Here is a 25,849-nt window from a genome sequence, read left to right as displayed (position 1 = left end):
TTCAATTAAATGAAGTAATAGTATGAATAGTAACTGTTAATATGCTTGCCGTCTGTGACAAGTTAAACGGATGTTTGCATGACACTGTTATGGTGTCTCTGAAAATCTTTCAGTTTAGTGAATTCGATGACATTTTGTGCCAAGGACAAGGATTAACTGTTATCAAATGGTTTCTCAACGTAACTTCGCTCCTTAGTTGAAAGAGTGATTTTGATTGTATCGGAAGCATTAATTATCTGTTAGCGATAGCGACGCCAAAAATAAGCAGTGAGTTCTATCTAATCGATTTTTAATAAAGAACAGAATATTGCTAAGACTAATTCGTCGGTTGGCATGTATGATTATTTCCACATTTTTTAGTACTTCATTCTCACTGGACTATTTTTTTGTTTAACAACTTCACATTGATTCATTCCCGTGAAATGTCACAGCAGTGAAGTTTGTTCTTGAAAAAATAATTCAGTGACAAAACAAAATGTATACAACTAAAATGTGATAGTCTGAGAGAAAAACTTATTACATTTCGCTATTAATTTCAAAAAAACCTTTTCCTATAAAAGAATAATGCTTAGAAACTAAGAAGAAATGTAATAGAGTTTTCCCATATTTTATTACATTCTGTCATAAAATTACTGCTGTCACTGCGCTTATTTTCATGTGAACCTATGAAGTTGGTGACATTTGTTCTGTAATGACAAATGTGAAGTTCACATGATAATAAGCTGCAGAGAATGAAGTACTATGAAAAAAATGTGGCGCCTCTACAGGCCAACACACTAGTCCCATGCAGTAAAAGATTTTAAAATTAAAAATACCACGAAAAGCACTACTGCTACGATCTACTACATTTTTGCTTGAGAACCTTTTTCATTTCGAATTTAACACTTTCTTTTTAGTATTTTCGGTTTTAAGATCTCTAAATTATCCTGCCTATTTAGTGTTCGCAGCCAGTAGTTTCGTTTCGTTACGGTAAAATGACCGATTCAAAATAGTAATGAGAATAGATAAATCCGCTAGTTCACGAGTTCTACAATTTCAACAATAAAATGTAAAAAATTTCTAAATCACGAATATGGTTCGAGGCATTTTGTTGTTGTCTCAAATTTATATTCTCATAAAATATTAAGAGCTTCGTTAAGAATTCACGTGCATGAAAAAAAAAACATTTCTAATGAAAAACTAAACCATCTGAGCACAAGTCTGTCTAGCATAATAATAGAAATAACTTCAATATTATTTATTGCACCATTATTTTTTTCTTTTAATGTCATTAACCATAACCTTTCTCTATCGGCAACAACAACAACAACAACCACATTGCACGCGGTTTACATTTCAAAACGAAACTATAACATTTTGTTTCTAAACTGTGAAAACCTCGGTGAAAACCATCTTCATTTTATTGAGTGTCGATTATCATGCTCTTTATTTTATTGTCGGTTGGTTGTTGTTGTTTTATAAACACAGCTTTTATTTTGACTCGTAAATATTTTTTTTTTTCGTATAAATTAGAACAGACATTAAATCTCGCATTATAATTTAGTTTTATTTAAATGGCTAAAAAAAGCAGGCCCTTTTCGTTTAAGTGGGTCAATCAGTATAAATATGTGATTTGTGGTTGAATTGGTTGATTAATTTGTTGTCAGATAAATTATCTTCAAAGCGGTTTAATGAATACTCGCAAACAACCAGATGGAATGAAATGGAATTATATTTAGATTTAATTGAATAGAATTTCATGGTCAATTTACATATATAATTCGACCAAAAAAAGATTTTAATTGTTCGCATTTTATGTGTAAATGATTTAATTAATGGCTCTTCATTATTTTGAGATAAATCGCCATGAACCGATTCATCATTTTTGATGTTATTGCCATAATAAATTAAGACCATAAATGTGAGTACGAAACCACAGCCTGTGGTCTACAGGTGAATTTATGACGAAAAATCGTGAATATTTTACATTAAATCGAAAACATTCATCTACAGTGACGATATGTAACCGTTCAACTTGATACTATGCATCCAAAATCTCATAACACTGTTGAGCATTAGGTTAAGAGAAACCTACACTCAAGGATGCATTCACTTAGCATTATACCAAACATTATGTTAAAACTTTCCGCAAATACAAATACATTGAAAAAGAATGCGGTACACATATAGAGATGCACCTTGAAAACATTGATTTTCCCTTAACATTGTGCGACATTCTAAAGCAGGTGTAAATGTAATGTAATAACTTAACACAAAAAATAAAACCACACACTCGTCAAACATATAAATCATTTTCTCTATATAGACAACATTGTAGGTACTCACCCTCTATGCATACAACATGATCGCGTATTTGTTGAGAGATTTGTTGATCCGGTATTAATTCAATTAAATCGTATATTGCATAAATCGATGGATGTACACTTTCAAATCGCTGTATCTCCTGACGAATAGCCAGTGAGTTGTTTAGAAACGATTGCAGAGATCTTGTCCCAGACATTTTAAATAATCATCGATCGATATATTTATGTTTCAATTCTTTACGCTTTTTTGCTTGTGTATGGATATGTATAATCACCCGAAAACACAGAAGCGAATTTAATATTTACTTCATAAACAAATGGTCAATAGAGCACCGAATTATAAACATTTAATTGAACATGTTTCATCCGAATTATATTTTCCGTCAGCGTTTGCTGTAGTGTGTTTTAAATAAATAAACAAATTTTTTAATGATTATTTCGGTGACCTAGAAATATAATGAACACTTTAAGCACTAAACATTTTGTCAGTCACGAATTTCGGTTAAAACGCGTCAAATAATACCGAATTATCAGAACAAAAAGCCAAATGCACACCGTTCTCGATACACTTATTCAACGAATTTCATGGATTTAATTGTTTCTTCCGATTTATTTATGCGACGACTGTTTTTTTTCCTCTCATCTAATTATTTACATTCCGACGGCATTCAGAAATTCTTTTACTGTCAGCTTTTGACTGCTACTACGAATGCTTGGCAGAGTCATGAAACGACAAAGTCGGAAACTAAGAATAAATTCCTATTGAGCACACAGATGGCTCTTGTCAGTAGTGATGCTCGAATTCAATTTACAGCGGCAATGGGTCGAAATTACGCAGAATTAAGTTTGAAATCGTTTGCGTCAAGTGCATACAGTGACAGTTCACACAGTCATAGTGAGGTGAATTCGATAGATTAAGGAATTTGTGTATGTACAGTGTACAGTGTTAAAAGAGCGTAAAAACAGGGAAAAAACAGTTAAGTAAACTGATCCCGATGGGTGATATGTCAAAATTTGTATGTACTCAGGGGAACAAACAGTTAATTTAACTTATCCAAATGATATGTCAACATGAGGACTCTACTTTAACACTGTATTGTCCAGTGACAAGAGGATCGCCGCCGGTTTCTGGTGGGTTTTGATTTTTATTTTTTACACGTTGCTTCACATTATTGACAATTTCAAGATATTTCAGTTGGGATGTTACGCTACTGATCGTTCGGTGAAATAGGACTTCATCACTGTATCCTAGTCGCCATGTAGCATTATGCTTAGACCCATATTGTGGACTTGTCGGCTTTGTCTAGCTTGTCTTACGTTTCTTCTATTACACACGTATGAGTGATTGGAACGACTTTATTTATGCTTCTTTTGTTAACAAAATGTGGAACGAAGTGGAACAGTTAAAACTGTAGAATGCCAACCAAGTAAAAAGTATAATTGAGTTGATTTTATATTGATGGTAACATTACAAAAATGAATTCACCAGAAAGTTGAGATTCGTAATTTTTCAGCAACCTTCAGTGTTTATTTACTTTGTAAATAACAAGGTTCTGGAAGAACAAGTTAGGACATTTCTGAGTTGATCACGAAGGCGGTGACACACAAATTTTTGACAAATAGATGCTTTTTATTGAACAGACTCATTACAGATTGTTTGAAATGTCAAAGTAATAAAAACTTTTTATTTCTTCAAGTTGACATTTCAAACAATACCCGTTCTTAACCGTGTCTTAACCTGTTCTTTCAGAACCTTGGCAAATAACGGGTAGCCAAAATAAATTGGACCTGGACGAATACTTATAGGGCACAAAATATGAATACATAGAGAGAACTCAAAGCTTAAAGAGAAACACACCAGTTTTGTTGATTTTACAATATCACACTCGATATCACACAAAAAATTCACCAAATCATCATGTCGACAATAGATCATTTTCAAGGCCGTTTGAAATGCCATCTACGATAAGAAATGCCATACACGTTAAAAAAATCTCATACAAATAAATCAATGAACGAAATATTTGACGAAACTTAAGTGAGGCTACGTCTGCAGTACTTGCAGATGATCTATAATAATCGCAAGGCTGTATTCGCCTAGTCGGTTGGCCTGTAAAGGCGCCACATTTTTTTTATAGTACTTCAATCTCACTGTACTATTTTTTTGTGTAACAACTTCACATTGGTTCATTCCCATGAAATGTCACAGCAGTGAAGTTTGTTCATGAAAAAATAATTCAGTGACAGCAGTCTTTTTATGAAGAAAAGTACTAAATTGTAATATATTTTACCCCTAAATTTCTAAACTACATTCTCCTATACTTGGGGCTCTCCAAGTTTACAGCCTTGAATAATCGTCACGATAGCATATCGTCGATAGGTAAATTTTCTGTATGAAAATCCAAAATATTATCAACAGATGTGGCGTGTAACCTGTTTATTTATATCCTCATGACGTCCTCAAGTTTACAGCCTTGAAAAAAGTTGGAGAAAAGTGGGTTCATTCTGTTAAAAACACTTAGTTTATAAGAAGTAATACTGATAAGTACATTCACAAATGGTTTGTTATTTAATTCTAGTAACCATATCATATTGTTGTCATGTAGTATTTAATTAAATCTATTTGCTTACGGATTTAAGTTGATATTTTCAAATTTGGAACGGTATGCCAATTTTTGGGCATCGACGTTCCTCGATGATGAATCGGTAAGTAAATATGATAATAATTCGTAGCCGGCAGGCCTATCGCAGTAGTTATTAAATCTTGTACTTCTTTTGATCGAAGTATTTTAAACAGATTGACACAACATCTTTTACGTCATTAGTTTTCGTATATTGGCTTGCTATAATATTAGCATTAGCCAGTTTCTTTATTCTTTATTTTTGTCACTGTTGTGGTTGTCATAAGCTATGGAATAGCCAGAGTATTTAAAATGTTCTGTTCGATTATTTTGGTTTCCGTACGGCGTACGCTAAAAACTTTGTCAAAAGCTTTGCTGATAGTTGTTTCGAAAGTCTCTCAAAGTTCGATTTATTTATACAGAAAGTTTTGCTACAATTCTTTTAGCTAAAATTTAGCACAATCTACATTGGAGTCTTGCCACATTCATAGCACTATCAAGCACCGAAGCGACTGTGCTATGTCTCATTGTAACGATTGAATTCATAATAATCAGTAAATTAATAAAACGAAGCGTTACTAGAAGCTTTGCAGAGAGCTTTTGTATTTTGTTGTTTTGGAAGTCTGATTGATGTGAAGAGTTGTGTAGAGGGGGAAACCACTCTTTTTTAATGTAAATCACTCATCAGCCGGGCGTATTCACAAACATCATGTTGCTGATTAACAGATTAACTGATTAACCATGTTAATCACAAAAGAGTGATGAGACCATTGTATTTATTGTACTGCATTTCGCATCTCGTTGAGACTCTCATATCAGCAATTCATTATACAGAAACACAAACTTATGAAAAGAAATCGGCACTAAGCCGAATGAGAAGTCAAATGTTACATACACGTATAGAATATTCAGCTGTATAATACGACCCAGAACATAATTTTATTAAAACTATTATCAAAACATTCAGCAACACACAGAGCTGGTCGATCAGTTGGTGTATGTAGTTTAGTGTGAAACAAGTGATCGAACGTGAAAGACGCTTTAATAACTTTCGGTAAAAACTCATAAATATCGCTGCTTGCATGGGTCTTTGTAGTATACCTAAATGATATATCTTTTGCTACTAAATCGTTTTTTAATTTTATTTTTATTTCACTTTCACCCAGTATACCGTTAAAGAATTTAGTGATGGGCTAGCTAACCGCGAGCAATAGTTTATTGAAACACTTGAAATACTAACAAATGTTGGAACAAAAGAATGTTTTGAGTAAATATAAGTTAATGGATGAGTATAGACCAGTGACAATTATGTTTGTTTGTTCTCATCTATTATATGATCGCCAAATTGGTTTCTCTTTTAATAATAACCTTCAGTTGGTGAATCTTTGATAAAAATTGCTCGGTTCATTAATTCCATGACTAATTTGTATGCATACCCTGTGTACTGTTGTATTTACCTGCGTTCCGATTAATTTGCTAATTTGTAAATAATAAGTAGCGCATACAATCAATACCTATTTTTCGAATATATTTATTTTACAGCTAAAATATACAGATCTCGAAACGTTTAATAGAAAACAAAGCCATGAAGACCAGAAACAAAATTTTAATATCGACAATAACGCTAATATTGGCCACGGTAAGTAAATATTAATAGCCCAACCAAATAGCCTGTTGAAGACGGCGTCATACATGGAAAATTGATTTACAAACTTTCGATAAACATTAATCGAATCGTTTCGTATTTTATTTTGAAGACGGTCAACGGCGTCGACCAGGGTCTAGAGGACGAAGAAATCCAAGCCCAGGAATACATACAGGAATTGAATTATGAGATTCAAATGCGACGAAACCAGGAGGCGAACGCTGAATGGAATTATTATTCGAACATAACTGATGAAACGGAAAGGCGAAAACTGGAGGTGTCGACGGAAAATGCAAAATTTTACAAGGTGAGTGTGTTGAACCGTTGAAAATTTGATAATTTAAAGTAGAAACAAAATGCATTATACCAAAACCGATTCGCGCGTATAGCACAAAATGCTGCGTAGCGAAACGACGATAATAATGGTTGCAGTTATTATAAGTAGCACTATCGGAATTTCGATTTAAATCACATCTTGCCCTTCAACAAGTAATTTTGTTATCACAACGGAGGGGAGAAAATTGTCATTTTCTTCCATCCGCTGAAACTTCGGAAGCCTTTGTTATGAAAAACGTTGCGTTGGTCTCGAAAAAAGGGTGGAAATTGCATTTTTAGGGTGTTGTTTGTGGCCATATCGTATGGAATTCTATCACCGCAACGACTGTTCATACGACGTCATTTTTTTCGATCGAGTTCGTAGATAGATTACTCATAACTTTCACAATTGAATAACAATAAGGTTACAAAGACGGTCATGTGATAGGTATCGAATCTATTACATTTGATTAGGTATTTCTGACAGTACACACAAATTTAGCCATCCTTAAAAGGTTAAAATGAATTGTGCGTGGTACGAACATGCCACAGCAAGCGTTTCACAAAATAATCAATAAATCTATTGGTATCGATCGTTGTTTGATACAAAATCTAGTACTTCGGAAATTTTACCACCATTATGTGATGCTTAGCTTACTTCTGGACATTTTCCTGAATGCCACCAGACACACTATCTAAAATTAATAGCTTATTTTTGTCGTCGTCTCCACGAATCATTTCTGAAAGGTTCAGAAGTTATTATTGGAGGAATGGAGCAATTAAAATGTGATGATTCACTTTGATGCAAAGACGAATTTTTTCCCACGCATAAAACTAAGTCACATGCAACTATGAAGGCAGACACACAGGTCATTGCCAACAGGATAACCAGATGAAGAACCGGTTATCGGGTGCAGCGTGTATAATAACGAAGTAAAATTAAATATTTATTTTAGTCCGCACGGTGTTCATTTCGCTCATTTTGCTAAAAAAAAGTCTATTATTACGGAATGAGCTCACCATCTTGGTCAATAAGGCAAACGTGTTTTGCATAATTATGTATTTTCGTTATCAAAGACGTGGACTTTTTGAGTTCGTTGATCTACGAATCGAAGCACAAAAAATCTATTTGATTTCGGGTTCAGAAAGGTATATCTTCTTGCTTATTAGATGTTCCCTGTACCGTGAAAAAATTATTAGATACTGTAATCACTGCGCCTTGAACGAGAAATTTGCTTCGAAAGAGAAACGTCTCATTCATTTGATCATACTTGATCATTCATTTAGAATTATAATTTTGCTTCTTCTATACATGGAAATTATTTTACTCATCAGTTTGAAGGGGTAACCTCCTTTACAAAGGTAAATAAAAACCAAAATTTTAATTTTTTCCCAACAAATTCAGTACATATTCTGAAAGAAATCGAAATTTGGAAACACTTTGAAAAATTTATGAAAACTTACTTACGGAAAATTTTGGAATCGATCTAACAAAAACAGAATTTGAATTTTATTTTATAGAGTACTGTAGGTAGTTTGAGTAAGGTTGGTTTTTTTTTAAATGTCAGCTCACCATTTTATCCATGCCGCCTTTACCTTTTCTATTCCTCTAGTAGACCATTTTCAGCGCTTTCTTTTAAAATCTGATATGTTGCAATTAAAGTTCGGAACAGGTCAGGTTTACCTGAAATCAGTCAAAAAACCCTTAAAGGGTAAATGTGACGCAAGTCCTTTATCTTACTTACAAAATAACTGATATCGCTGAGGGTGACGCATTGTGCGTCGTACGCAAAAGTTTTATCAACAAAAAATTGACTCAAAAAATTTGTGAAAGAAAATTTTACAACAAAAAATTTGCGTCACAAGTGACAGATGGTTCGGTTTTCTTTCGTTTAAATTCTTTCAGTACATTTTTTAACCATTTTTCTAACAATACGTTCCTCAACATCTGCCACTTGTGACGCAAATTTCTTGTTGCAAAATTTTCTTTCACAAATTTTTTGAGTCAATTTTTTGTTGATAAAACTTTTGCGTACGACGCACAATGCGTCACCCTCAGCGATATCAGTTATTTTGTAAGTAAGATAAAGGACTTGCGTCACATTTACCCTTTAAGGGTTTTTTGACTGATTTCAGGGGGGTCGTTGGAGTTAAGGGGGAGAACTCAAAAAGTTGCTGTAAATATGCTCCGCCGTCCTCAAAAAAATTTTGTTAAAACATTTTTGGTAGTGGACTTGCGTCACGCCCGCTTACTAACGTACGGGCATGATTATGTAGATCTAATCTGAAATGATCTAAAACCTAACATCTAGAAATATAAGTCAAGAACATTTCAGGTTAAGGTAACCTCTATCCAGACTTCCGAGGTTTTGTTTTTCTAAAACTAATTCATCAAAATGTATTTCTTGTTATTTCTTTTGTAAAATTGGTTTTGTTGAATCTTTTTCGTCGTCTCTACACCTAAAAGTTTATTGTCTTGTTGGTATTGGAAATAAAATGCAGCGATGCTTTTCATTTCATCCGATAAAAAGTGTGTGAACATCTTCTTAGGTAGGTATTGAACCCATATGTATGCGATAGAAAGTTTTGTTGTTAATTTGAATCTCATATCAATATTTTTGATAAAATATCAACGACATTATCGTTCACAGGAAAAGGCTAAAGAAACTCTCAAGTATAATTTCCATGCTTACCAAAACGACGATTTGAAACGACAATTTGAGAAACTCACAAAGCTCGGATACGCTGCTTTATCGGACGATAAGTATAGGGAATTGCAGAGTGCTATCACTTCAATGGAAACTAATTACGCTAAGATAAAAGTGTGCTCATTTTCCGATCGATCTAACTGTACATTGCAATTGGATCCAGGTAGTTTGCGATATCTCGAATAAAATATTCAATTTAAACGACTTTTCCACACAATTTAGAAATAGAATCTATATTTGCTGAAAGTCAGAACCCGGAAGAGTTGAAATACTACTGGGAACAATGGTACAATCTAGCCGGCACTCGGACAAAAAAAGATTTTACAACTTACGTTCGTCTCAAGAATGAAGCGGCACGATTAAACAGTAAGTGTTGGACGGGTGATTCATTGGAAATATAATTCATATGCATGACCTTTCCCAGACTTCACCGATGCTGCACAGTCGTGGTTGCATGAGTACGAGGACTGTACATTTGAACAACAATTGGAAAATATATTCGATCAAATTAGGCCACTATATCAACAGTTGCACGCGTACATGCGATATAAGCTGAATCAGAAATATGGAAATTTGGTGCCACTCAAGGGAGCTATCCCGATGCACATTTTAGGAAATATGTGGGCTCAGTCTTGGGACAATGTATTTATTTTGTAATCCACCATTTATATGTACTAAATAATGTGAATCAACAGGTAGCTGAATTTGGCACTCCATACCCTGCAAAACCTGTGCTGGATGTTACTGAGGAAATGATTAAACAGAAGTACACTCCACTGAAAATGTTCCAAATGGCCGATGAATTCTTTGAATCATTGAATATGACTAAAGTCCCTGCGTGAGTTGTAAAACTGTAACATTACCGAATCAAGCACGAATAATTGAAGAAATTTTCTTAATTTATAAAAGGACTTTCTGGCAGAAAAGTATAATTGAGAAGCCAAAAGGTGTAGAGCTAGTGTGTCATGCAAGTGCCTGGGACTTTTATCTCACCAATGATGTTCGGTAAAGTGTTGCATTCGTCAAATATGTGTTGATATCTCGTCAAAATCATAATTTTTTTTGTTCAGTATCAAACAGTGTACTCGTGTAACTATGGACCAATTTTTTACGGTACATCATGAACTCGGTCATATTCAATACTATCTGCAATACCAACATTTACCTCAAGTTTATCGAGAAGGAGGTTAGTTTCATGTCCCAATTATTCTGAGAAATTTACATCAACAGATTTTTTCTAGCTAATCCTGGCTTTCACGAAGCTGTCGGTGATGTTCTAAGTCTGTCTGTATCCACGCCTAAGCATCTGAAGAAAATTGGACTGCTGACTGATTTTGATGACGACGAGGAAAACAAAATCAATCAACTGTACAAGGACGTGAGTTCAATCATTCACTATGCCACACATGAAACTGTTTTATTGTCTATGTCTACCTCTTCAGGCATTGGATAAAATCATTTTCCTTCCGTTCGCCTATGTTCTCGATAAATATCGTTGGGGTATATTCCGTGGAACAATAGCTGCCAACGAATACAATTGTAAATTTTGGAAGATGCGCGAAGAATATTCGGGAATTGTGCCACCGGTTCAGCGATCTGAAAATGATTTCGATGCTCCGGCAAAATATCACGTTTCCGCCGATGTTGAGTATCTCAGATATTTGGTGTCGTTCATCGTTCAGTTTCAATTCCACAAAGGGGCTTGCGAAAAAGCCGGTGAATATGTGACCGGTGATCCGGATAAATTACTTTCCGATTGTGATATCTATCAGAGCACTGCTGCCGGAAATGCAATTAAGTAAATTATGGAAATTATTCGAATTATTTTGAGCTTACGACCCAAAAACTTAAACTTTCAGAGCGATGTTATCACTTGGATCGTCGAAACCATGGCCAGATGCGATGGAAGTATTAACAGGCAATAGAAAAATGGAAGCGACCGCAATTTTGGAATACTTTGCTCCGCTGTATGAGTGGTTGGTTAAGACTAACACCGAAAACGGAGTTGAGATCGGATGGGATCTTACATACGGTAAGGAACTGATAATAAAAGTTGAGCCAACGATTTCTGATACTTTTTTTTATCGTTGTGAATGTGTAGAATGTGCAGCTTCAAGTTAAACAGGCGAGACAAGAAGAACACTGAAAAACATTGGAAATGAAACGATTTCAATTTGAACGACACAATAAAGGGATTCGAATTAATTTGTTTTATCAATTCATTTTATGGATTAAGATGTTGCGTTTCAAGGTTCATTGGTCGAATTAGTCTTGTCATTACAATTCATAAATAATAGGCAGAGTAGGTACAGGTAAGTTTGGTTTACAAGTCCAACTTGTCTTAGTAAATATCGGAACAAATTAATGTCTGCAAAAGCTGAATGATGTGATCTTTAATTTCATTATTGACATCGTTTGCTGCGTAAGATTATGAATTTACAGTTTGCTTTCAATAAAATTTTGGATTTGACATGTCAATGCTAGACAATCACTCAGTGGTATGCGATAACTTCGATATAAGCGTTTAATTCATAACTTAGTTCTCTTGATACAATATTTACACAAAAATCGACTTAAATAATCTTGTTATTGTAAGAAAAAGGTTATCAATTTTTTCTCCGATTATTCTCTCTCGCATACATTGCTTTCAATAATGTGAGAGATTTCGACTTCAACCAACGCAATGCTCTGTTATCTTCGTTAAATTCACTCAACGTGAACCATGTAGGGAAGAGCAAAAGCTCTGTTTGTTATTTTGTTTATCTCTGAATTTAGCTCCTTATTTAGGAGCCATTTCAGGTGGGGATATTTTCAGTGATTCCAAACGTCCTGTTAAAGGACGCAACGATTGATCTACACAGGATCCACTCCAACAAGTGATCATGCAAGTGATCGTACATTCATGCATAGCGTTGAAGCAGACGACGTTAACTTTGAGTTAATGAATGAGAGGAGTGCGTTGCTTCAACCGTTTAATTAAAAATTGATCAGATGCTTCTAAGGAATTGAGACTGGTAATGCTGGGTTACTAAATTTATCTCGTCAAACTTATTCTTCATTTCGTAAATACTGCAATCGTAGTAAGTAAGTGTTGCACATAGTAGATTTATGGTAGAGATGGTTAGGTACAATTTACCATTAAAATGACTGAGCGGGATTCACGCATAAAATGCATCAAACACATTCATAGTTCCTACTGGATCTACTACTTTTTTTGTTCTAAGTACTTTTAACGGATATTTCTTTTCTATTTCTCGTTTGTTTTAACATACATTTTTCCATATGTAATGAGACATAATAGTCATTGGCAGTATTTACGGGCTAGAGTTTATTTTTGCCTATGCAAATACAAATGAAATATCAGCCCGGTATTTCTTTAGACTTTGATGGGTGCAGGGTTGAAAATGAGACAGAAGGGTGATTTTTTTGTTTAAATACAGTAGGTTCCACGCTTGCAAGAGAATTCGATTGTTAAAATAACTTATTTTTCTCCGAATAAATTGAAATTTGGATTTCTTAGGATTAAGCAAATCAGTTCACTGGCTTTCGATGCGAACATATTTTGGTATATTCGCGAAAATATTTTCACGAATTTCTCAAATTTTCGTGAATATTCGCAAAAAGTTTTCTGTGAAAATTTGAGAAAATCGCGAAAATTTGAGAAAGTTCGTGAAAATATTTTTGCGAATATAGGCACTGCTAGGTCACGGTGGGGTTGAACAAAACTTAAATAGAGTCGCGACACCACCTCTGATTTTTTTCATGTTCTTATTGAGAGACTCGAGTACTATAAGGAACCACATTCAGTTCGCAAAATTTTTCAGCCGTTTCGGAGAACCGGCACTCATGGCCGTGCGGGACCGACGAGTCAATTTGAATACAGATTGTTATCGCAACGGATAGATGGACTAATTATAAGCTAATTCGTATTGAAATGGCTCCCCTCGACAACTTGACCACGTAGCTACAGCCAGCTAAAGTCGAAAATTCGACATCGTTGAATGGTGATATGTCCAAGACGAAGAAAGTTTGAAACTCTTTGAATGGCGCTATTGGTAGAGGATTCCATGCTCTATTAAACGCCGAGAATGGATTTTACAAAATTTGCCTGAATTGTACAATATTTGAAAAATTTTATTTTCACCATCCTCGGCGAAACTTGGACTCATCTGTAATACTCAGGTTGACCCTGTCTGCAACAAAACAATAATGCCTGATCAGCCTGCTGTCTAAGCTTTACAACGATACCACACTCGCCATACCAGCCTCACAACAAGTATCTGTTACGACATTTTGTTTGTAGCAAGGTCACTCTACGACGTTAAAGGGCGTACCTTCGAAGAATACGAGAATACGTATTGAAATACGACGAAAAATGCTAATTTCACTGAAATACTTTGTCGGGCTCAAAATTCATTACTTTTTACTACCTTTCAGGGAAAAAAGTTTACCAAAATAGGCTCGTAATGTTGTGACGGATTGTCTTTACACAGCCACCTGACTTGAGTTTCTACTTACGGCTATCTTGATACAATAATAATAGTACATTACTATGCAAGGGAAGTAAAGTGATATCTCGTATCCAGATGAGATCATCGTGATACGAGATATCACTTTATTTTCCGTGTGTAGTACGACGTTTTACTATGCGAGTGATGTAAAGGTTATTGCCTATACATGTAATAGCCTTATTACATGCACCAGCATAGTAAATATTATTGTGCACAACATAAGAGATAACATAGTCCATAGAACAGAATCTCCCATTAAATGTTTATCTGAAAATGTTCGTTAACTCGGAAAATCTGTAAGGTCATTTAACCGACAAGTTAGTTTAAATTTGTATAATGTACAACAGACCAAGGTGATAATTAGATGTAAGTCAAGACAAAATGTACAAGATAGATGAATGGATTTGTCATATTTTTTTCCGAATGCATGTTCAAAATAAAACAAAAGTGCAATTAACAATTACATCACAGAAAATAAAAATAATAATAAAATGAGACACTTGTGTGTTGGAACTTGGCTATCAACATCAACACAAGGTAACTCAAAGTATACAGAAAAATTTAATCGCTCGCATATGAATATGAATTGAATTCAGACACACAAACAATATTTTAAAATAATTTTTTTTAAAGAAAACGCACACCCACATCCCAAGCAAAATACAAAATAGAAAAAAATTTGTGGCAAATATCGTGCATGATAAATGTAATGAATGCACAACAATCCATGTGAACAATGCTTATATTATAATCAACTACCCGCATTGTCGTAAATTTTGCCATTTATTTCTAATTCTTAGTTTAGTACTCGCTGAAAATTCACTAAAGGTAGTCACAATCGGTCTTTTTGTAATGAGCTACTTTTTAACTGCCGTAACATCGATTGACAAACTGATTAAGTGATTGAACCGAATTTACATTTTCGGCAGTTTATTAACTTTCAATTATAGACTCGAATATAAATATTGTTCTAAGTGTTTATATTACGGAAGCCATAAATGTGTGTTCTTGTGTCCGGTTATGTCCAACCCATAAGTTTTCAAATAATTACGTAGTCAAGACATATGACAAAGATGAGCTTTGATCTTTTCTCAAATTAGTGTACTTCATTTGTTCGATTCGATAGATGAGGACGTTTTACTACACTGTTCGACTTAACAAAAAAAATCTTCAAAAAACGGATCTTGTTGGGATTAGTGGAGATAAAGACATTTTTAGGGTAAATTTTACTCGTATGAAAAGAAAAGCTTTTAAAAGACTCTATTACATAACACTAATTCCCCAGTTATTCTACCTTGTAAGTAATAACTTGTACTAGCTTGCGGGTCGAAAATCGTCATCTTCGTCGAAATTCATGAACTTTCGACAGTTCTAATAAGAAAAGAAAAATCAATTAAAAAATTTGGATTGAAGCTAAAAGAGATGCGTTCGTCTGTTTGTTAACTTTGACTTTGATCAAGAAAACTGGACCGTTAAACTTTTTAGCTCTTCTTATATAAATGACTATTCCTGTATTACATCCCTACAGCCCTACAACGTTTTTTATGCAAAAATAGCAAGATTTTGCCAGATATGCAGTTCTATCACAAAATACATCTTTTTTGCACTAATGCGTAGCAGATCCCTGGGGTCTCAGTGACAAAAAGTAAAACTTTCGTTGGGTTTTTTATCGCATACGGTGTGTGTGTATTGTGCGTTATATACACGACGTACATAACATTAAACAAATTTACCCTAGAGAGCTTTGCAAGCAAAATTATATCACTAGAAAAAGAGATGTTTGCATACTGCGATAAAATACCTCACTGATATAACGCTGTATATAAGAGACTCGTACTAATACTTGCGCAAGCTCTCGTATACTATACGTACACGTCTCTTATATACAGCCTTAAAGCAGTAATGTACTATTTTTTGATTAGATTGTCACCCTATGCAGAGTGTCACAATTCACATCACTCTATGGCTGGACTGACTCGAAAAAGCCCTTCGGGCATTGTATGAAGAAATTTTGTGAAAGGCTTATCAATGCCCTTTATCTATACAAAATCCAAAAGGCCTTTCGGGCATCGCCCGAACGCCCGTAGTGCCAGGTCGGGCCTGCTATATGGCATAAATATCAATATTGTATACATAACTTCAGTGATAAACTCCCTAAATGACCGTCTTTTTCTAAATCGCTTATTTCTTCAACTTCTATCATTTCTCTATTTCGCTATGGAGAAATGAGAGAAGTTGGAGAAATAAGTGATTTAGAAAAAGACGGTCATGTGGACAGTTTATGGCTGTAGGGATAAAAATGAAATCACGTTTCTTTTGTGACCTCAGTTTCGTTTCAGATCAGCGGAAACTGAATTCTCACATTTTAATCCATATTCATGTATTTCTCAATTATCATCAATTTTTTTTAGCTAAAGTCATCATGTAAATGTGAAAACTAAAAAAAATTACAAAAAATATTTTCGTCGTCCCAAATGCATAATAACCCATACCGGAAAAAGTTATCACAAAATTGTAAAAATGTTACCGAAAGTGTGTGTGCTATTTATATTGATGAATGTTAAGTTAATTTTTTGTGAACCAGTGCCACAATTAGACCTACCACCTTTAGATGTTGTAATAACAGCCAAACCGGAAGTGACCTTAAATAGTTATACCGAAGATAAGGGTGCCGATCGCAGTGAGGGGGTGTCAAGCGATTTCGATCGTGATCGCAGTCAACGATTCGGGCCACCGTATGCATACAACAATCAGTTCGAAAATCGTTCCGCTACGCGTGGATTTGAAGATATCAATTACAATCGTAACAGACCGTTTCTGGACGATGATAAATACTACGCCAATCGAAATCGAGACGATTTCAACGGGAATCTTGATCCTGATCGTTTCAGGAACAGTAACTACAGAGATGGCTATCAGTATCAAAGGGTATGGATGTTAGTAAGTTTCGATTCGAGTAGCTTTTTCAAATCGAAACTTTTTTAGCCGAATCCAAATGGATATAACGACGATCAATATAATTACAATAATGGCTATCAACAAGATGAACGTTACAGATTAGAACAAGAAAGGCAATTTCGGATCGAAGATGATCGACTTAGGCGTATTTTAGCGGAAATTGATCAAAAAAGCTCGTTTGAGTGTTCGCTGAATGTTGCAGCTCAATGGAATTTCGAAACGAATGTTAACGAAATTACCCAAGTGGAAGCGGTAAGTAGTTCTGGCTATGTCTTCGTTTCATCAACAGGCATGTGCCGATTAGATTTCCTCTTGTTGATCGACAATCAACGTTTTATGATCATTTTCCTTCAGGTCATGTTGCATTTTTCTTTAAAGATTACTTTAGTTGTATACACGACACCGAAGCCCCAACCTTAACAATTTGCATGATCCATCTTTTTGATTACATCGAACACTGCCCTAAAGCATTGATAAAATCATTGATTCAATTAGCACAATTTATATGTGTAGCGATTGCTAATTTCTATTCGCAGCACACAGCAAGGCATAACCTTGACTCAAATTAAAATCTCAGTTTCTACGCCAAACACCAATAGGTTTCTCGTTTTTCGGACGTTGATGTCTTTTGTCTACATCATGAACAACAATTTTATTGTGGGAAATTATTTTGTTAACCACATTCAAACATCGTAATTACTAGTTAAGATAATGATTATAATGCGGTGTAGTAACTCCACATATACAAATTCTTATCCACGCAAGAATTGATGCTGTTTGTTGTGGTTTTTATTTATTGTAATTTTTGCCAATTAGTGCCTAATTGGGTGCTATGGGAATCGGATATTTATGTAAATTGCAGGGTTTCATGGAGTAGTATGTTGAAGTCGAATTGCTCGTTCGTGTCTGGTCTGTATTTAAGATCAAAACAAGGTGAAATTCAAATACATTTTAGCCTCAGATAATGTCGTTTTCAAGGTCAATAGCTTCAATATTCAATAGATCTGGAAGCAAATACTTAAACTTCGGTGATCGTTATTCCGTCATGTGTCATCCGGAGGTTTTTTTAGCCGCTTCTTGATCTTACATGAGAATAATATGCTGATGAGCACTTGATCATGATCAAACCAATTTTCGCATAAATTTCAGTTGGCAGCTCAGCAGCGATATTCCGATTATCAAAGAACCGTGTGGGATCAAATGCGACAAATTGACAAAAATCGAATTTACGATCAGCAGTTGTTTCGTCAAGTTTATTTCATGTCAAACATTGGTCCAAGTGCTCTACCACCGGATCAGTTGGATAGGGTAAAGAGTTCCATCGATTTATTTATTTAAAATTCTTAAATGCCAATGTATCTTACAGTACAACCGTCTCATTAATGATATGCTTGCCATTTATAACAAGGCAGAAATTTGTGGCTATGAACAACCATTCAACTGTGGGTTAAGGTTACAACCACATTTGAAGGAGGTCAGTTTGTCTTTAATGTTGGTTATTGTTGATTAAACGTTAATGGATAATGGTTTGAGCAGCTGATGGGAAAAAGTAGAGATTGGGAGGAATTACAATACACTTGGACGGAATGGAGACGAAAGTCTGGACGTGATATGCGAGATTTATATGAACAAGTAGCTGAACTAACGAATGAAGCAGCACGATACAACAGTAATGCGAATTAATATTTTGCTGATTAAATTGTTCAAACTCAAAAATTACAGACTTCAGCAGTGCTGCTGACTACTGGACGTTTCCGTTTGAATCACCCGACTTTAGACGTGACGCCGAAAACGTTTGGCTGGAAATTCTGCCGTTATACGAACTCATCCATGCATACGTTCGACGAAAGTTGAGAGAATTTTATGGCCCCGACAGAATCAATAAAAATGCGCCTCTACCTGACCACGTACTTGGTAATATGTATGGGCAAAGTTGGTCCAATATCTTAGACATCACGATTCCGTATCCTGGTCGAAGTTTTCTGGAAGTGACACCTCAAATGGCAGCACAAGGATACACACCGCACGTAATGTTTCAATTAGCCGAAGAATTCTTTTTGTCCATGAATATGACCGTATTGCCGACGGAATTTTGGATTGATTCGATTTTAGAACGACCGCCTGACAGAGCAGTTATATGCCAGCCATCTGCTTGGGATTTCTGTAACGGACACGACTACAGGTAAAATGGAAGTGAATCTATCACAAAACCGATATTTTTATTAATGTTTCTGTTGGCCAGGATTAAAATGTGCACCGGAGTGAATCACAAAGATTTGATCACCGTACATCACGAAATGGCACACATTCACTACTTTATAAATTACAGACATAAGCCGAAAGTTTTTCGAGATGGAGCTAATGCAGGTATAAATTGATGGCTCGTATTAATTGCAATAAAATATCAATTCGAAGTAAAGTAATTTGCACCGAACAAAGTGAATTGCACTTCAACAACACATCAATGTTTGTCTGGAAATAACCGAAGATAACAATTAATGAAATCGCGCTAGTAGTTAGGTTGTATATGGTGAAAGTAGTTAATCAACAAACGTGAATAAAAGTTAGTTCTGGTTATTCGTTCATTTCATTTGATACCAGAAGATTCGTAGATGTGTCTAACACAGACAGCAGTTGATGTAAAGTTAATTTCCTATCTCCACAATTTTCTTGATAGCCTTCCATGAAGCGATTGGAGACGCAATAGCTCTTTCTGCAGCGACCCCGAAGCACTTACAAACATTGGGATTAATACAGAAGTCGGTGGATGATACAGCTCATGATGTGAATTTTTTGTTTGCGCTGGCGCTTGATAAGGTACAGATACTACATGGATTCCATATTTTGTCCGATTGCCGGAAGTAGGAGTCATTCAATTTTTGCATAATAATTACAGGTGGTTTTTCTACCGTTTGCTTTGTCATTGGATGCCTGGCGTTGGGATATTTTCAACAAAAAAATAACAAAAGAACAGTACAACTGCCATTGGTGGCTATTACGGTTAGGACGCTTGTTATATGCTAATGAATTCTTAGAATAACCAAAAACTTTTAGTGAAAAGTACGGTGGAATTAAACCTCCCGTTTTACGATCTGAAATGGATTTCGATCCTGGCTCCAAGTACCATGTTCCGGCTAATATTCCGTACATAAGGTGAGGATTGGCTTTTTGATTGAAATTGATGAGGACCACTCTTTAACTCTTCTTGCAGATACTTTTTTGCAACCGTGCTACAATTTCAGATCCACAGAGCTCTGTGTAAAGCTTCCTTACAGTATTTACCGGGCGACTCGAGCAAACCACTTCATAAATGCGATATATACCGACAGCCCGAAGCTGGCAACACATTGAAGTAATAGTCATTTTCATAAGTAAAATCCATTAGCAATCCTAAGCGGTTATAATAATTCTAACAGAAAAATCATGGAGAAAGGAGCATCACAACCGTGGCAGGAAGTATTGCAAGAAGTAATCGGAGAAGGTCGATTGGACGGTTCAGCGTTGCGAGAGTATTTTCGACCGCTTGAGGAGTGGTTACGTAATGAAAATCTGCGAAATAATGAATTTGTTGGATGGAATTACGATGGCGACTATTGCAAGCACAGCATTGATACGGCCAATTTGCAGGTGTACGGTGGATTTTATAATGCCGCTGTTCAAATGGAAGTATCGTTAGTGACATTGATTGTATTTTCGATTTTTGTAGCAATTTTTTAGTGAGTCTTGAATGTACTCGTTTTTTATTTGAAGCACTCGCTAACCAACAAAATTATGTTTTTGCAAAAATAAAAAATGAATGAATCAAATGGCTTTTAAGTGTGTATTCCTTCCAATGAAATTTATGATGACCATAAATAGATGCAAATGAAGATAAGTTTGCTTATACAACAAAGAAAACCTTTTTCTCTAATTTCTCCATATAGTCGTTATGAAGAAATGGGAGAAGTTGGAGAAATAAGATAATATGTCGATACTTTTGAATGTTGAAAACTGTATTACTTCTATCGATCAAGGTATTTTTAATAAATTGATTTCAAATCTTGTACAGTGAACGACATCTCAAATGTCTCACTGTCATTTTTTTCAGAGAATGTCATTGTGAATTTGCAATGACACAATAAAATTCTCAGAAAAATTTGACAGTGAGACATTTGAGATGTCGTTCACTGTACTTCATTTTTTAAACATGTATTTTACTTCATAAAGAACAATTTTACTCAGAGTCTGTCATTATTTTGGTCGTCGTTATTGATAACAGATGACAGGTTAATTGTAAGATTTGTGATTTCATCACTAATGTAAGTGACATAACATTATATATTTATTACGAAAATGCTATTTGCAGTTCCTGCAAATAGTGGTTCATGGAGACTATTCGCAGGAACTGTAAATAGTGGTTCATGGAGACTATTTGCAGGAACTGTAAATAGTGCTTCATGGAGACTATTCGCAGAACATTTTTCTTAAAAATGGAGAAATTCGAGTTCCTTAAAAATGGTTGAAAATGACTGAAAAATAGAATACAATCGTGAATCCACTGGCAGAAAAAGGCTTGAAAAAATCTGTGGAATATTCCAGTCCACAATTACCAATTTATACTTTAAACAAGAGGAGATTGACGCGGCAGGCGCGTTAGCAATAGACTCGCACGTTCCGAAACTACAATTTTCGCAATATTTCCACACATTTAGTATAGTTGAGTGTAACTGCTATTACAATCACAGTAGTCCTTATTACATAAATTAAATTTCGAAAATGGTACAATTGTGAAATCACATAATATGAAGAGTACTTACTATTAATAGTTAAATATTGATAGTCAAATGTCGAACAACGTAGGCGCAAGCGGATCATACATTTTAATCAGTCAAGTCTTGACGCTCGCCTAGTTAACATCTCCGCTAAAACATTCTCTTTCAACTATCAACTATTGATAGTTGACTATCAATAGTTGAGGAAGAATGTTTTAGTGGAGATGTTAACTGGACGAGCGGATCATACATTTTAATCAGTCAATTCGTGACTCTTGTCCAGTTGACATCACCGTTAAACATTCTACCTATCCAATATTGATAGACAACTATCAATAGTTGATAGTTGAGGGAGAATTTTTTGGCGGAGATGTTAACTGGACGAGCGTCATATATTGACTGATTAAAATGTATGATCCGCTAGCTACTAGATTGTTCGACATTTGATAGTCAACTATTGAATGTCAACTATCACACCATTATGTGATTTCGCAATATTTCCATATATTGCGTAATTGAATTTATTACATAATATTACAAAAATTTACAGCAGCACTAGTCTATGCGCAGCGCTCGTTCGGTGAACATCTTTGTTGAAGCATCTTAAATATTTGAGTTCTCATCGAAAAGGCTCACCCTCTATCACATATCAGACATACGTGAGAATGGTAGTTGGGCAGAGTGAATTCGATTGGGACTAAAAATCTTAATGGAGTGATGTGTGTCGTTGCGCGAGACGCTGTGACCTATAAATTTTTGAGGTCTGATCGAAAAGGCTCACCCTTCATCAATATACCAGACTCAAGTGATAATTGTAGATGGGCAGAGTCAAAAAGATCGGGATCAAAAGTTTGGATAGTTTGAGCGTGTCGCTTCAACCGTCCTTTCATATTTTTCTAAAGTTACGACACACGGACAGACAGACGGACGGACGGACGGACGGACGGACGGACGGACGGACGGACGGTCGGACGGACGGACGGACGGACGGACGGACGGACAGACGGACGGACGGACGGACGGACATGGCTCAATCGTCTTATAATATCATACTGATAATAATTGCCCACTACGATATAGGCCGTTTTCGATTATTTCACTTACTTACACGATGGTGGGCAAAACATAAAGACTCTCACGATTTACTTCGTATCGTGCGAGTCTAATTATAAGTCTTTAATGATATAGAAACTCTACGCTGTTGGTAATTATATTTCACCAAAGTTATCAATAGCACAGTATTTGAATTCTATTAGAATGGAAATATGGAAATTGGTAACTTTGGACTGTAATTCCACATATTTTTCAAACATTTTTCAGCCAGTGGACCGTATGCTATTTTTCAGTTATTTTTCAGGAACTGTGTACTCATCTTAACGTACTTATAGTTTTTCTATTCTTCACTTATAATTATAATCGTCTCTTAACCCTTTACTTCATGAGTTTTTTTAGTGAACGAATAATTTTTTTGAGAAACAATCAAAGAAAACTTTGCTTTATAAATGATTATGTGTCGAAAAAAAAATACTCAGAGAGAGTAGTAGAAAAAGAAGAAGAAGAAGAAGAAGACAAATTACCGATCCACGCTTGCACTAACAAAAACAATTCACTTCTCAAAATTCCGTACAGGAATAAACACCAGGGTTTTGAGGGTCAACACAAAGTATATTTTCTAATTTTTGTATATTTCGACAACAGATGTTTTAATAACAAATTTTTATAACTAACGCGTATTGAATATAAATTCATCGGGCCAAATGTGAGTTTTTTTTTAACAATTATGGAATTCGTGGAAACAGTTTCTCTGCTTGTTGCAGCACAAAGCCAAATGACATTTAGAACATCGTACTGACGTGAGCCCTTTGCACTTGGGTTTTTTACATTGCACACGGTTATCGAACCACATCGGCCAGTGGTCAGTTTTGTCCATTCGAGTTTCTTTCGGCGGGATCGGCGAGCAGCTATGATGTTTTCGTTTTAGTGAGATTTGGCGTTCCAATTCGGTTGGAGGACGTCCAATTTTTCGAGCAACGTGATTTACTCTGCATAAAGTTACGCCCAACTTGAGACGAAAATCTGCCAATGATAACAGATGTTTTCGGTGTGTACCGCGATGAAAATTAACTCTTTTATATAGTATCCATGCGTTTGTAGTGGTTAAATCCAAGAGATGGTAATAGATTCTCATATACCATTTTTTGGAACGCATTTTAATTTTATTTCGTCCAATCATGCTATCGAGATAGTCCACTCCACCCATATAACTGTTGTATTGCTTTACGATGCTTGGACAATCAACAGTAATTTTCTTGCTTAGTTTTTTGTCGAAGCGGTCTACACTTTGCAACGGATTTGCGCCCACAAAATTTGAAATCAGATTAACGACCTTTGTATCTCGCCAGGTAACACAGACCATTTCAGTTTTATCTATTTCGGTAACCATTTCAAAAGACGAGCCACGACCAAGAGACATGATAACTTTATCTTCCGGCAATTTTGCATTGTGGAGCCGCTTTCGTCTCATTGTGCCCACAGCATGAATTCCTCTCTTCGATAGCTGGCCGATAAGTGGTAAGGTAGAAAAATAGTTATCGAAACATACAATATAATGTTGAAAGTCGGGTACGATTCTCAGCAGCCGAATAACGATATTTGCACTCGATCCCAGATCCATTTCATTAGCTAGTCTGAATCGAGCGTCATTCTCACAACCAGTAAAAATTTCGAAAGTGTAGCAGAATCCTGAATGACTTCCAGCAAGGACGTGCAGCTTGAATCCCCATTTATGAGGTTTATTGGGCAAATATTGCTTGATGATACTTTTGCATTTAGTTGAACATAATTGTTCATCGACAGAAAGATTTTTTTCCAATGGAACTGTTTGAAATCTTTTGATGAGTGCGTTGACGAGCGGACGAATTTTATAGATCCGATCGTGATTTACGTCACCTTTTGGGACCATATTCTCATTGTCATTGAAGTGCAATTGTTGTTTGATCTGCTCAAACTTATTAACGGGCATTGTTTCCTTTATTAGTGCATTTCCTGTGATAGGTGCCCAGTAGCGACGCGTGTTAGACATTTGAATCACAGACATTAGTGAACATATACCAATAAATTGATCAAGCTCTGTTTTTGAAAGTTGCAACCGTTTTTCTGGCCAGTTTTGAGAACAATATCTGTTTGATTCGGTTATTATTAAATTGCTGACATCTTCATTGAAAAAATATTTGAAGAATTCATATGGAGTCTCCAAACTCATAATGTCATCGGGTAAGGTGACATCACCCAGGAATTCTTTTTCATTTACTGGAAATGACTTTGCATAGCCAGAATACCAGAAAGGTTTTTCCTTATTTTTCTTTTTAGTTTTACATTTTAGATTTTTAGAAGAGACTTTCTTCGTACGTTTTGTTTTGACACTCTTTTTTTTCGGTGTATTTTCCTTCCTTTTCTTGTTACGGATTCGGTTAACGGTTGGTATGTAATCCAGATCATCGTCATCATCTTCATTTTCAAGAAACTCATCTTCGCTATCCCCCCAATTCTCAACAATTTTCTTTAGACGCGACTTGTTCAGACGCATTCTGAAAGTTTACGTTTACTTATAAGAGAGGCTCTCTCTGTCAAGAAATCAAAAAGGAGGGCCTACTATATGTGAATTGAACACTTTAAGCTGTAATATCAAATATGATATGCTATGAAATCAAGGGTTAAACAAATCTTAAGTACAACTAGTACATATGAATGTTTGAGAATTTTTGTACCGAAAGCTTTCAAAATAGAGCCAAAAGTAAAAGATTTTTCATCAGTGCGGCTTGAATAACCTCTTTTTCCCCACACAAATTCGACGATAAGGTGGCGCTCTCTCTCTGATGACAGTTCAGGTTTTTTATTTTCTCCATAAAAAAATTGCGTTTTCTCTCCCGTGGAGAAAAAAAAAATTCTCATTCGAATTGTCACTTTTTTATGATTTCGAAAATGGTATGACGAATGCAACTAGAATTTCTTCGTTGAATCGCAATGGAAACCTTCTG

General features: G+C 35.3%; 4 protein-coding genes across 8 annotated transcripts in view; 2 read left to right on the top strand and 2 right to left on the bottom strand.

Annotated features, from left to right (window-relative positions):
• Positions 1–2,997, bottom strand: part of LOC119076260 (centaurin-gamma-1A) — a 43,603-nt gene extending 40,606 nt beyond the window's left edge. Inside the window, exon 1 of one of the 2 annotated variants that reach the window (XM_037182927.1) lies at positions 2,326–2,997. In XM_037182927.1, the coding sequence (XP_037038822.1) occupies positions 2,326–2,500 (175 nt within the window). In that variant the 5' untranslated portion in view covers positions 2,501–2,997. The remainder of the gene's footprint in view (positions 1–2,325) is intronic. The other variant, XM_037182929.1, reaches the window with a different exon arrangement.
• Positions 2,998–4,990: 1,993 nt separating this feature from the next.
• LOC119076263 (angiotensin-converting enzyme-like) lies at positions 4,991–11,797 on the top strand. 2 transcript variants are annotated; one of them, XM_037182938.1, is made up of 13 exons: positions 4,991–5,009; positions 6,467–6,563; positions 6,682–6,876; positions 9,536–9,755; positions 9,815–9,958; positions 10,017–10,234; positions 10,288–10,430; positions 10,502–10,597; positions 10,663–10,778; positions 10,834–10,970; positions 11,035–11,390; positions 11,452–11,624; positions 11,694–11,797. In XM_037182938.1, the coding sequence occupies exons 2-13, from the start codon at positions 6,510–6,512 to the stop codon at positions 11,711–11,713; spliced, it is 1,872 nt and encodes a 623-aa protein (XP_037038833.1). In that variant the 5' UTR covers positions 4,991–5,009; positions 6,467–6,509; the 3' UTR covers positions 11,714–11,797. The 2 variants fall into 2 exon arrangements, with proteins under 2 accessions (XP_037038833.1, XP_037038832.1); XM_037182937.1 differs by lacking the exon at positions 4,991–5,009 and adding an exon at positions 5,854–5,978.
• Positions 11,798–14,906: 3,109 nt separating this feature from the next.
• LOC119076261 (angiotensin-converting enzyme) lies at positions 14,907–20,863 on the top strand. 3 transcript variants are annotated; one of them, XM_037182933.1, is made up of 13 exons: positions 14,907–14,931; positions 16,515–17,031; positions 17,089–17,313; positions 18,211–18,369; positions 18,428–18,535; positions 18,598–18,730; positions 18,784–19,243; positions 19,304–19,428; positions 19,739–19,878; positions 19,958–20,061; positions 20,116–20,214; positions 20,273–20,413; positions 20,478–20,863. In XM_037182933.1, the coding sequence occupies exons 2-13, from the start codon at positions 16,624–16,626 to the stop codon at positions 20,776–20,778; spliced, it is 2,403 nt and encodes an 800-aa protein (XP_037038828.1). In that variant the 5' UTR covers positions 14,907–14,931; positions 16,515–16,623; the 3' UTR covers positions 20,779–20,863. The 3 variants fall into 3 exon arrangements, with proteins under 3 accessions (XP_037038828.1, XP_037038826.1, XP_037038829.1); XM_037182931.1 differs by having other exon boundaries at positions 14,914–15,002; XM_037182934.1 differs by having other exon boundaries at positions 14,920–15,103; positions 20,273–20,419; positions 20,478–20,597.
• Positions 20,864–23,583: 2,720 nt separating this feature from the next.
• Positions 23,584–25,398, bottom strand: LOC119075584 (piggyBac transposable element-derived protein 2-like). Its single transcript, XM_037182052.1, has one exon. The coding sequence runs from the start codon at positions 25,396–25,398 to the stop codon at positions 23,584–23,586; it is 1,815 nt and encodes a 604-aa protein (XP_037037947.1).
• Positions 25,399–25,849: the final 451 nt, after the last annotated feature.

Source organism: Bradysia coprophila, unplaced genomic scaffold (assembly GCF_014529535.1).
Source record: "Bradysia coprophila strain Holo2 unplaced genomic scaffold, BU_Bcop_v1 contig_232, whole genome shotgun sequence".
NCBI classification, from domain to species: domain Eukaryota; kingdom Metazoa; phylum Arthropoda; class Insecta; order Diptera; family Sciaridae; genus Bradysia; species Bradysia coprophila.
The sequence above is the reverse complement of the archived record's forward strand: the minus strand, read 5'-3'. Positions and strand labels throughout refer to the sequence as shown.

Bases quoted from the DNA above. Each gene is read 5' to 3' on its own strand.
- LOC119076263 (XM_037182938.1), top strand. From the start codon at position 6,510: ATGAAGACCAGAAACAAAATTTTAATATCGACAATAACGCTAATATTG. The intron at 9,756-9,814 runs GTAGTTTGCGAT...CACACAATTTAG, and splicing joins TACATTGCAATTGGATCCAG to AAATAGAATCTATATTTGCT. The intron at 11,391-11,451 runs GTAAATTATGGA...TTAAACTTTCAG, and splicing joins GCTGCCGGAAATGCAATTAA to AGCGATGTTATCACTTGGAT.
- LOC119075584 (XM_037182052.1), bottom strand. From the start codon at position 25,398: ATGCGTCTGAACAAGTCGCGTCTAAAGAAAATTGTTGAGAATTGGGGG.
- LOC119076261 (XM_037182933.1), top strand. From the start codon at position 16,624: ATGTTACCGAAAGTGTGTGTGCTATTTATATTGATGAATGTTAAGTTA. The intron at 17,032-17,088 runs GTATGGATGTTA...AAACTTTTTTAG, and splicing joins ATGGCTATCAGTATCAAAGG to CCGAATCCAAATGGATATAA. The intron at 20,215-20,272 runs GTGAGGATTGGC...CTCTTCTTGCAG, and splicing joins GCTAATATTCCGTACATAAG to ATACTTTTTTGCAACCGTGC.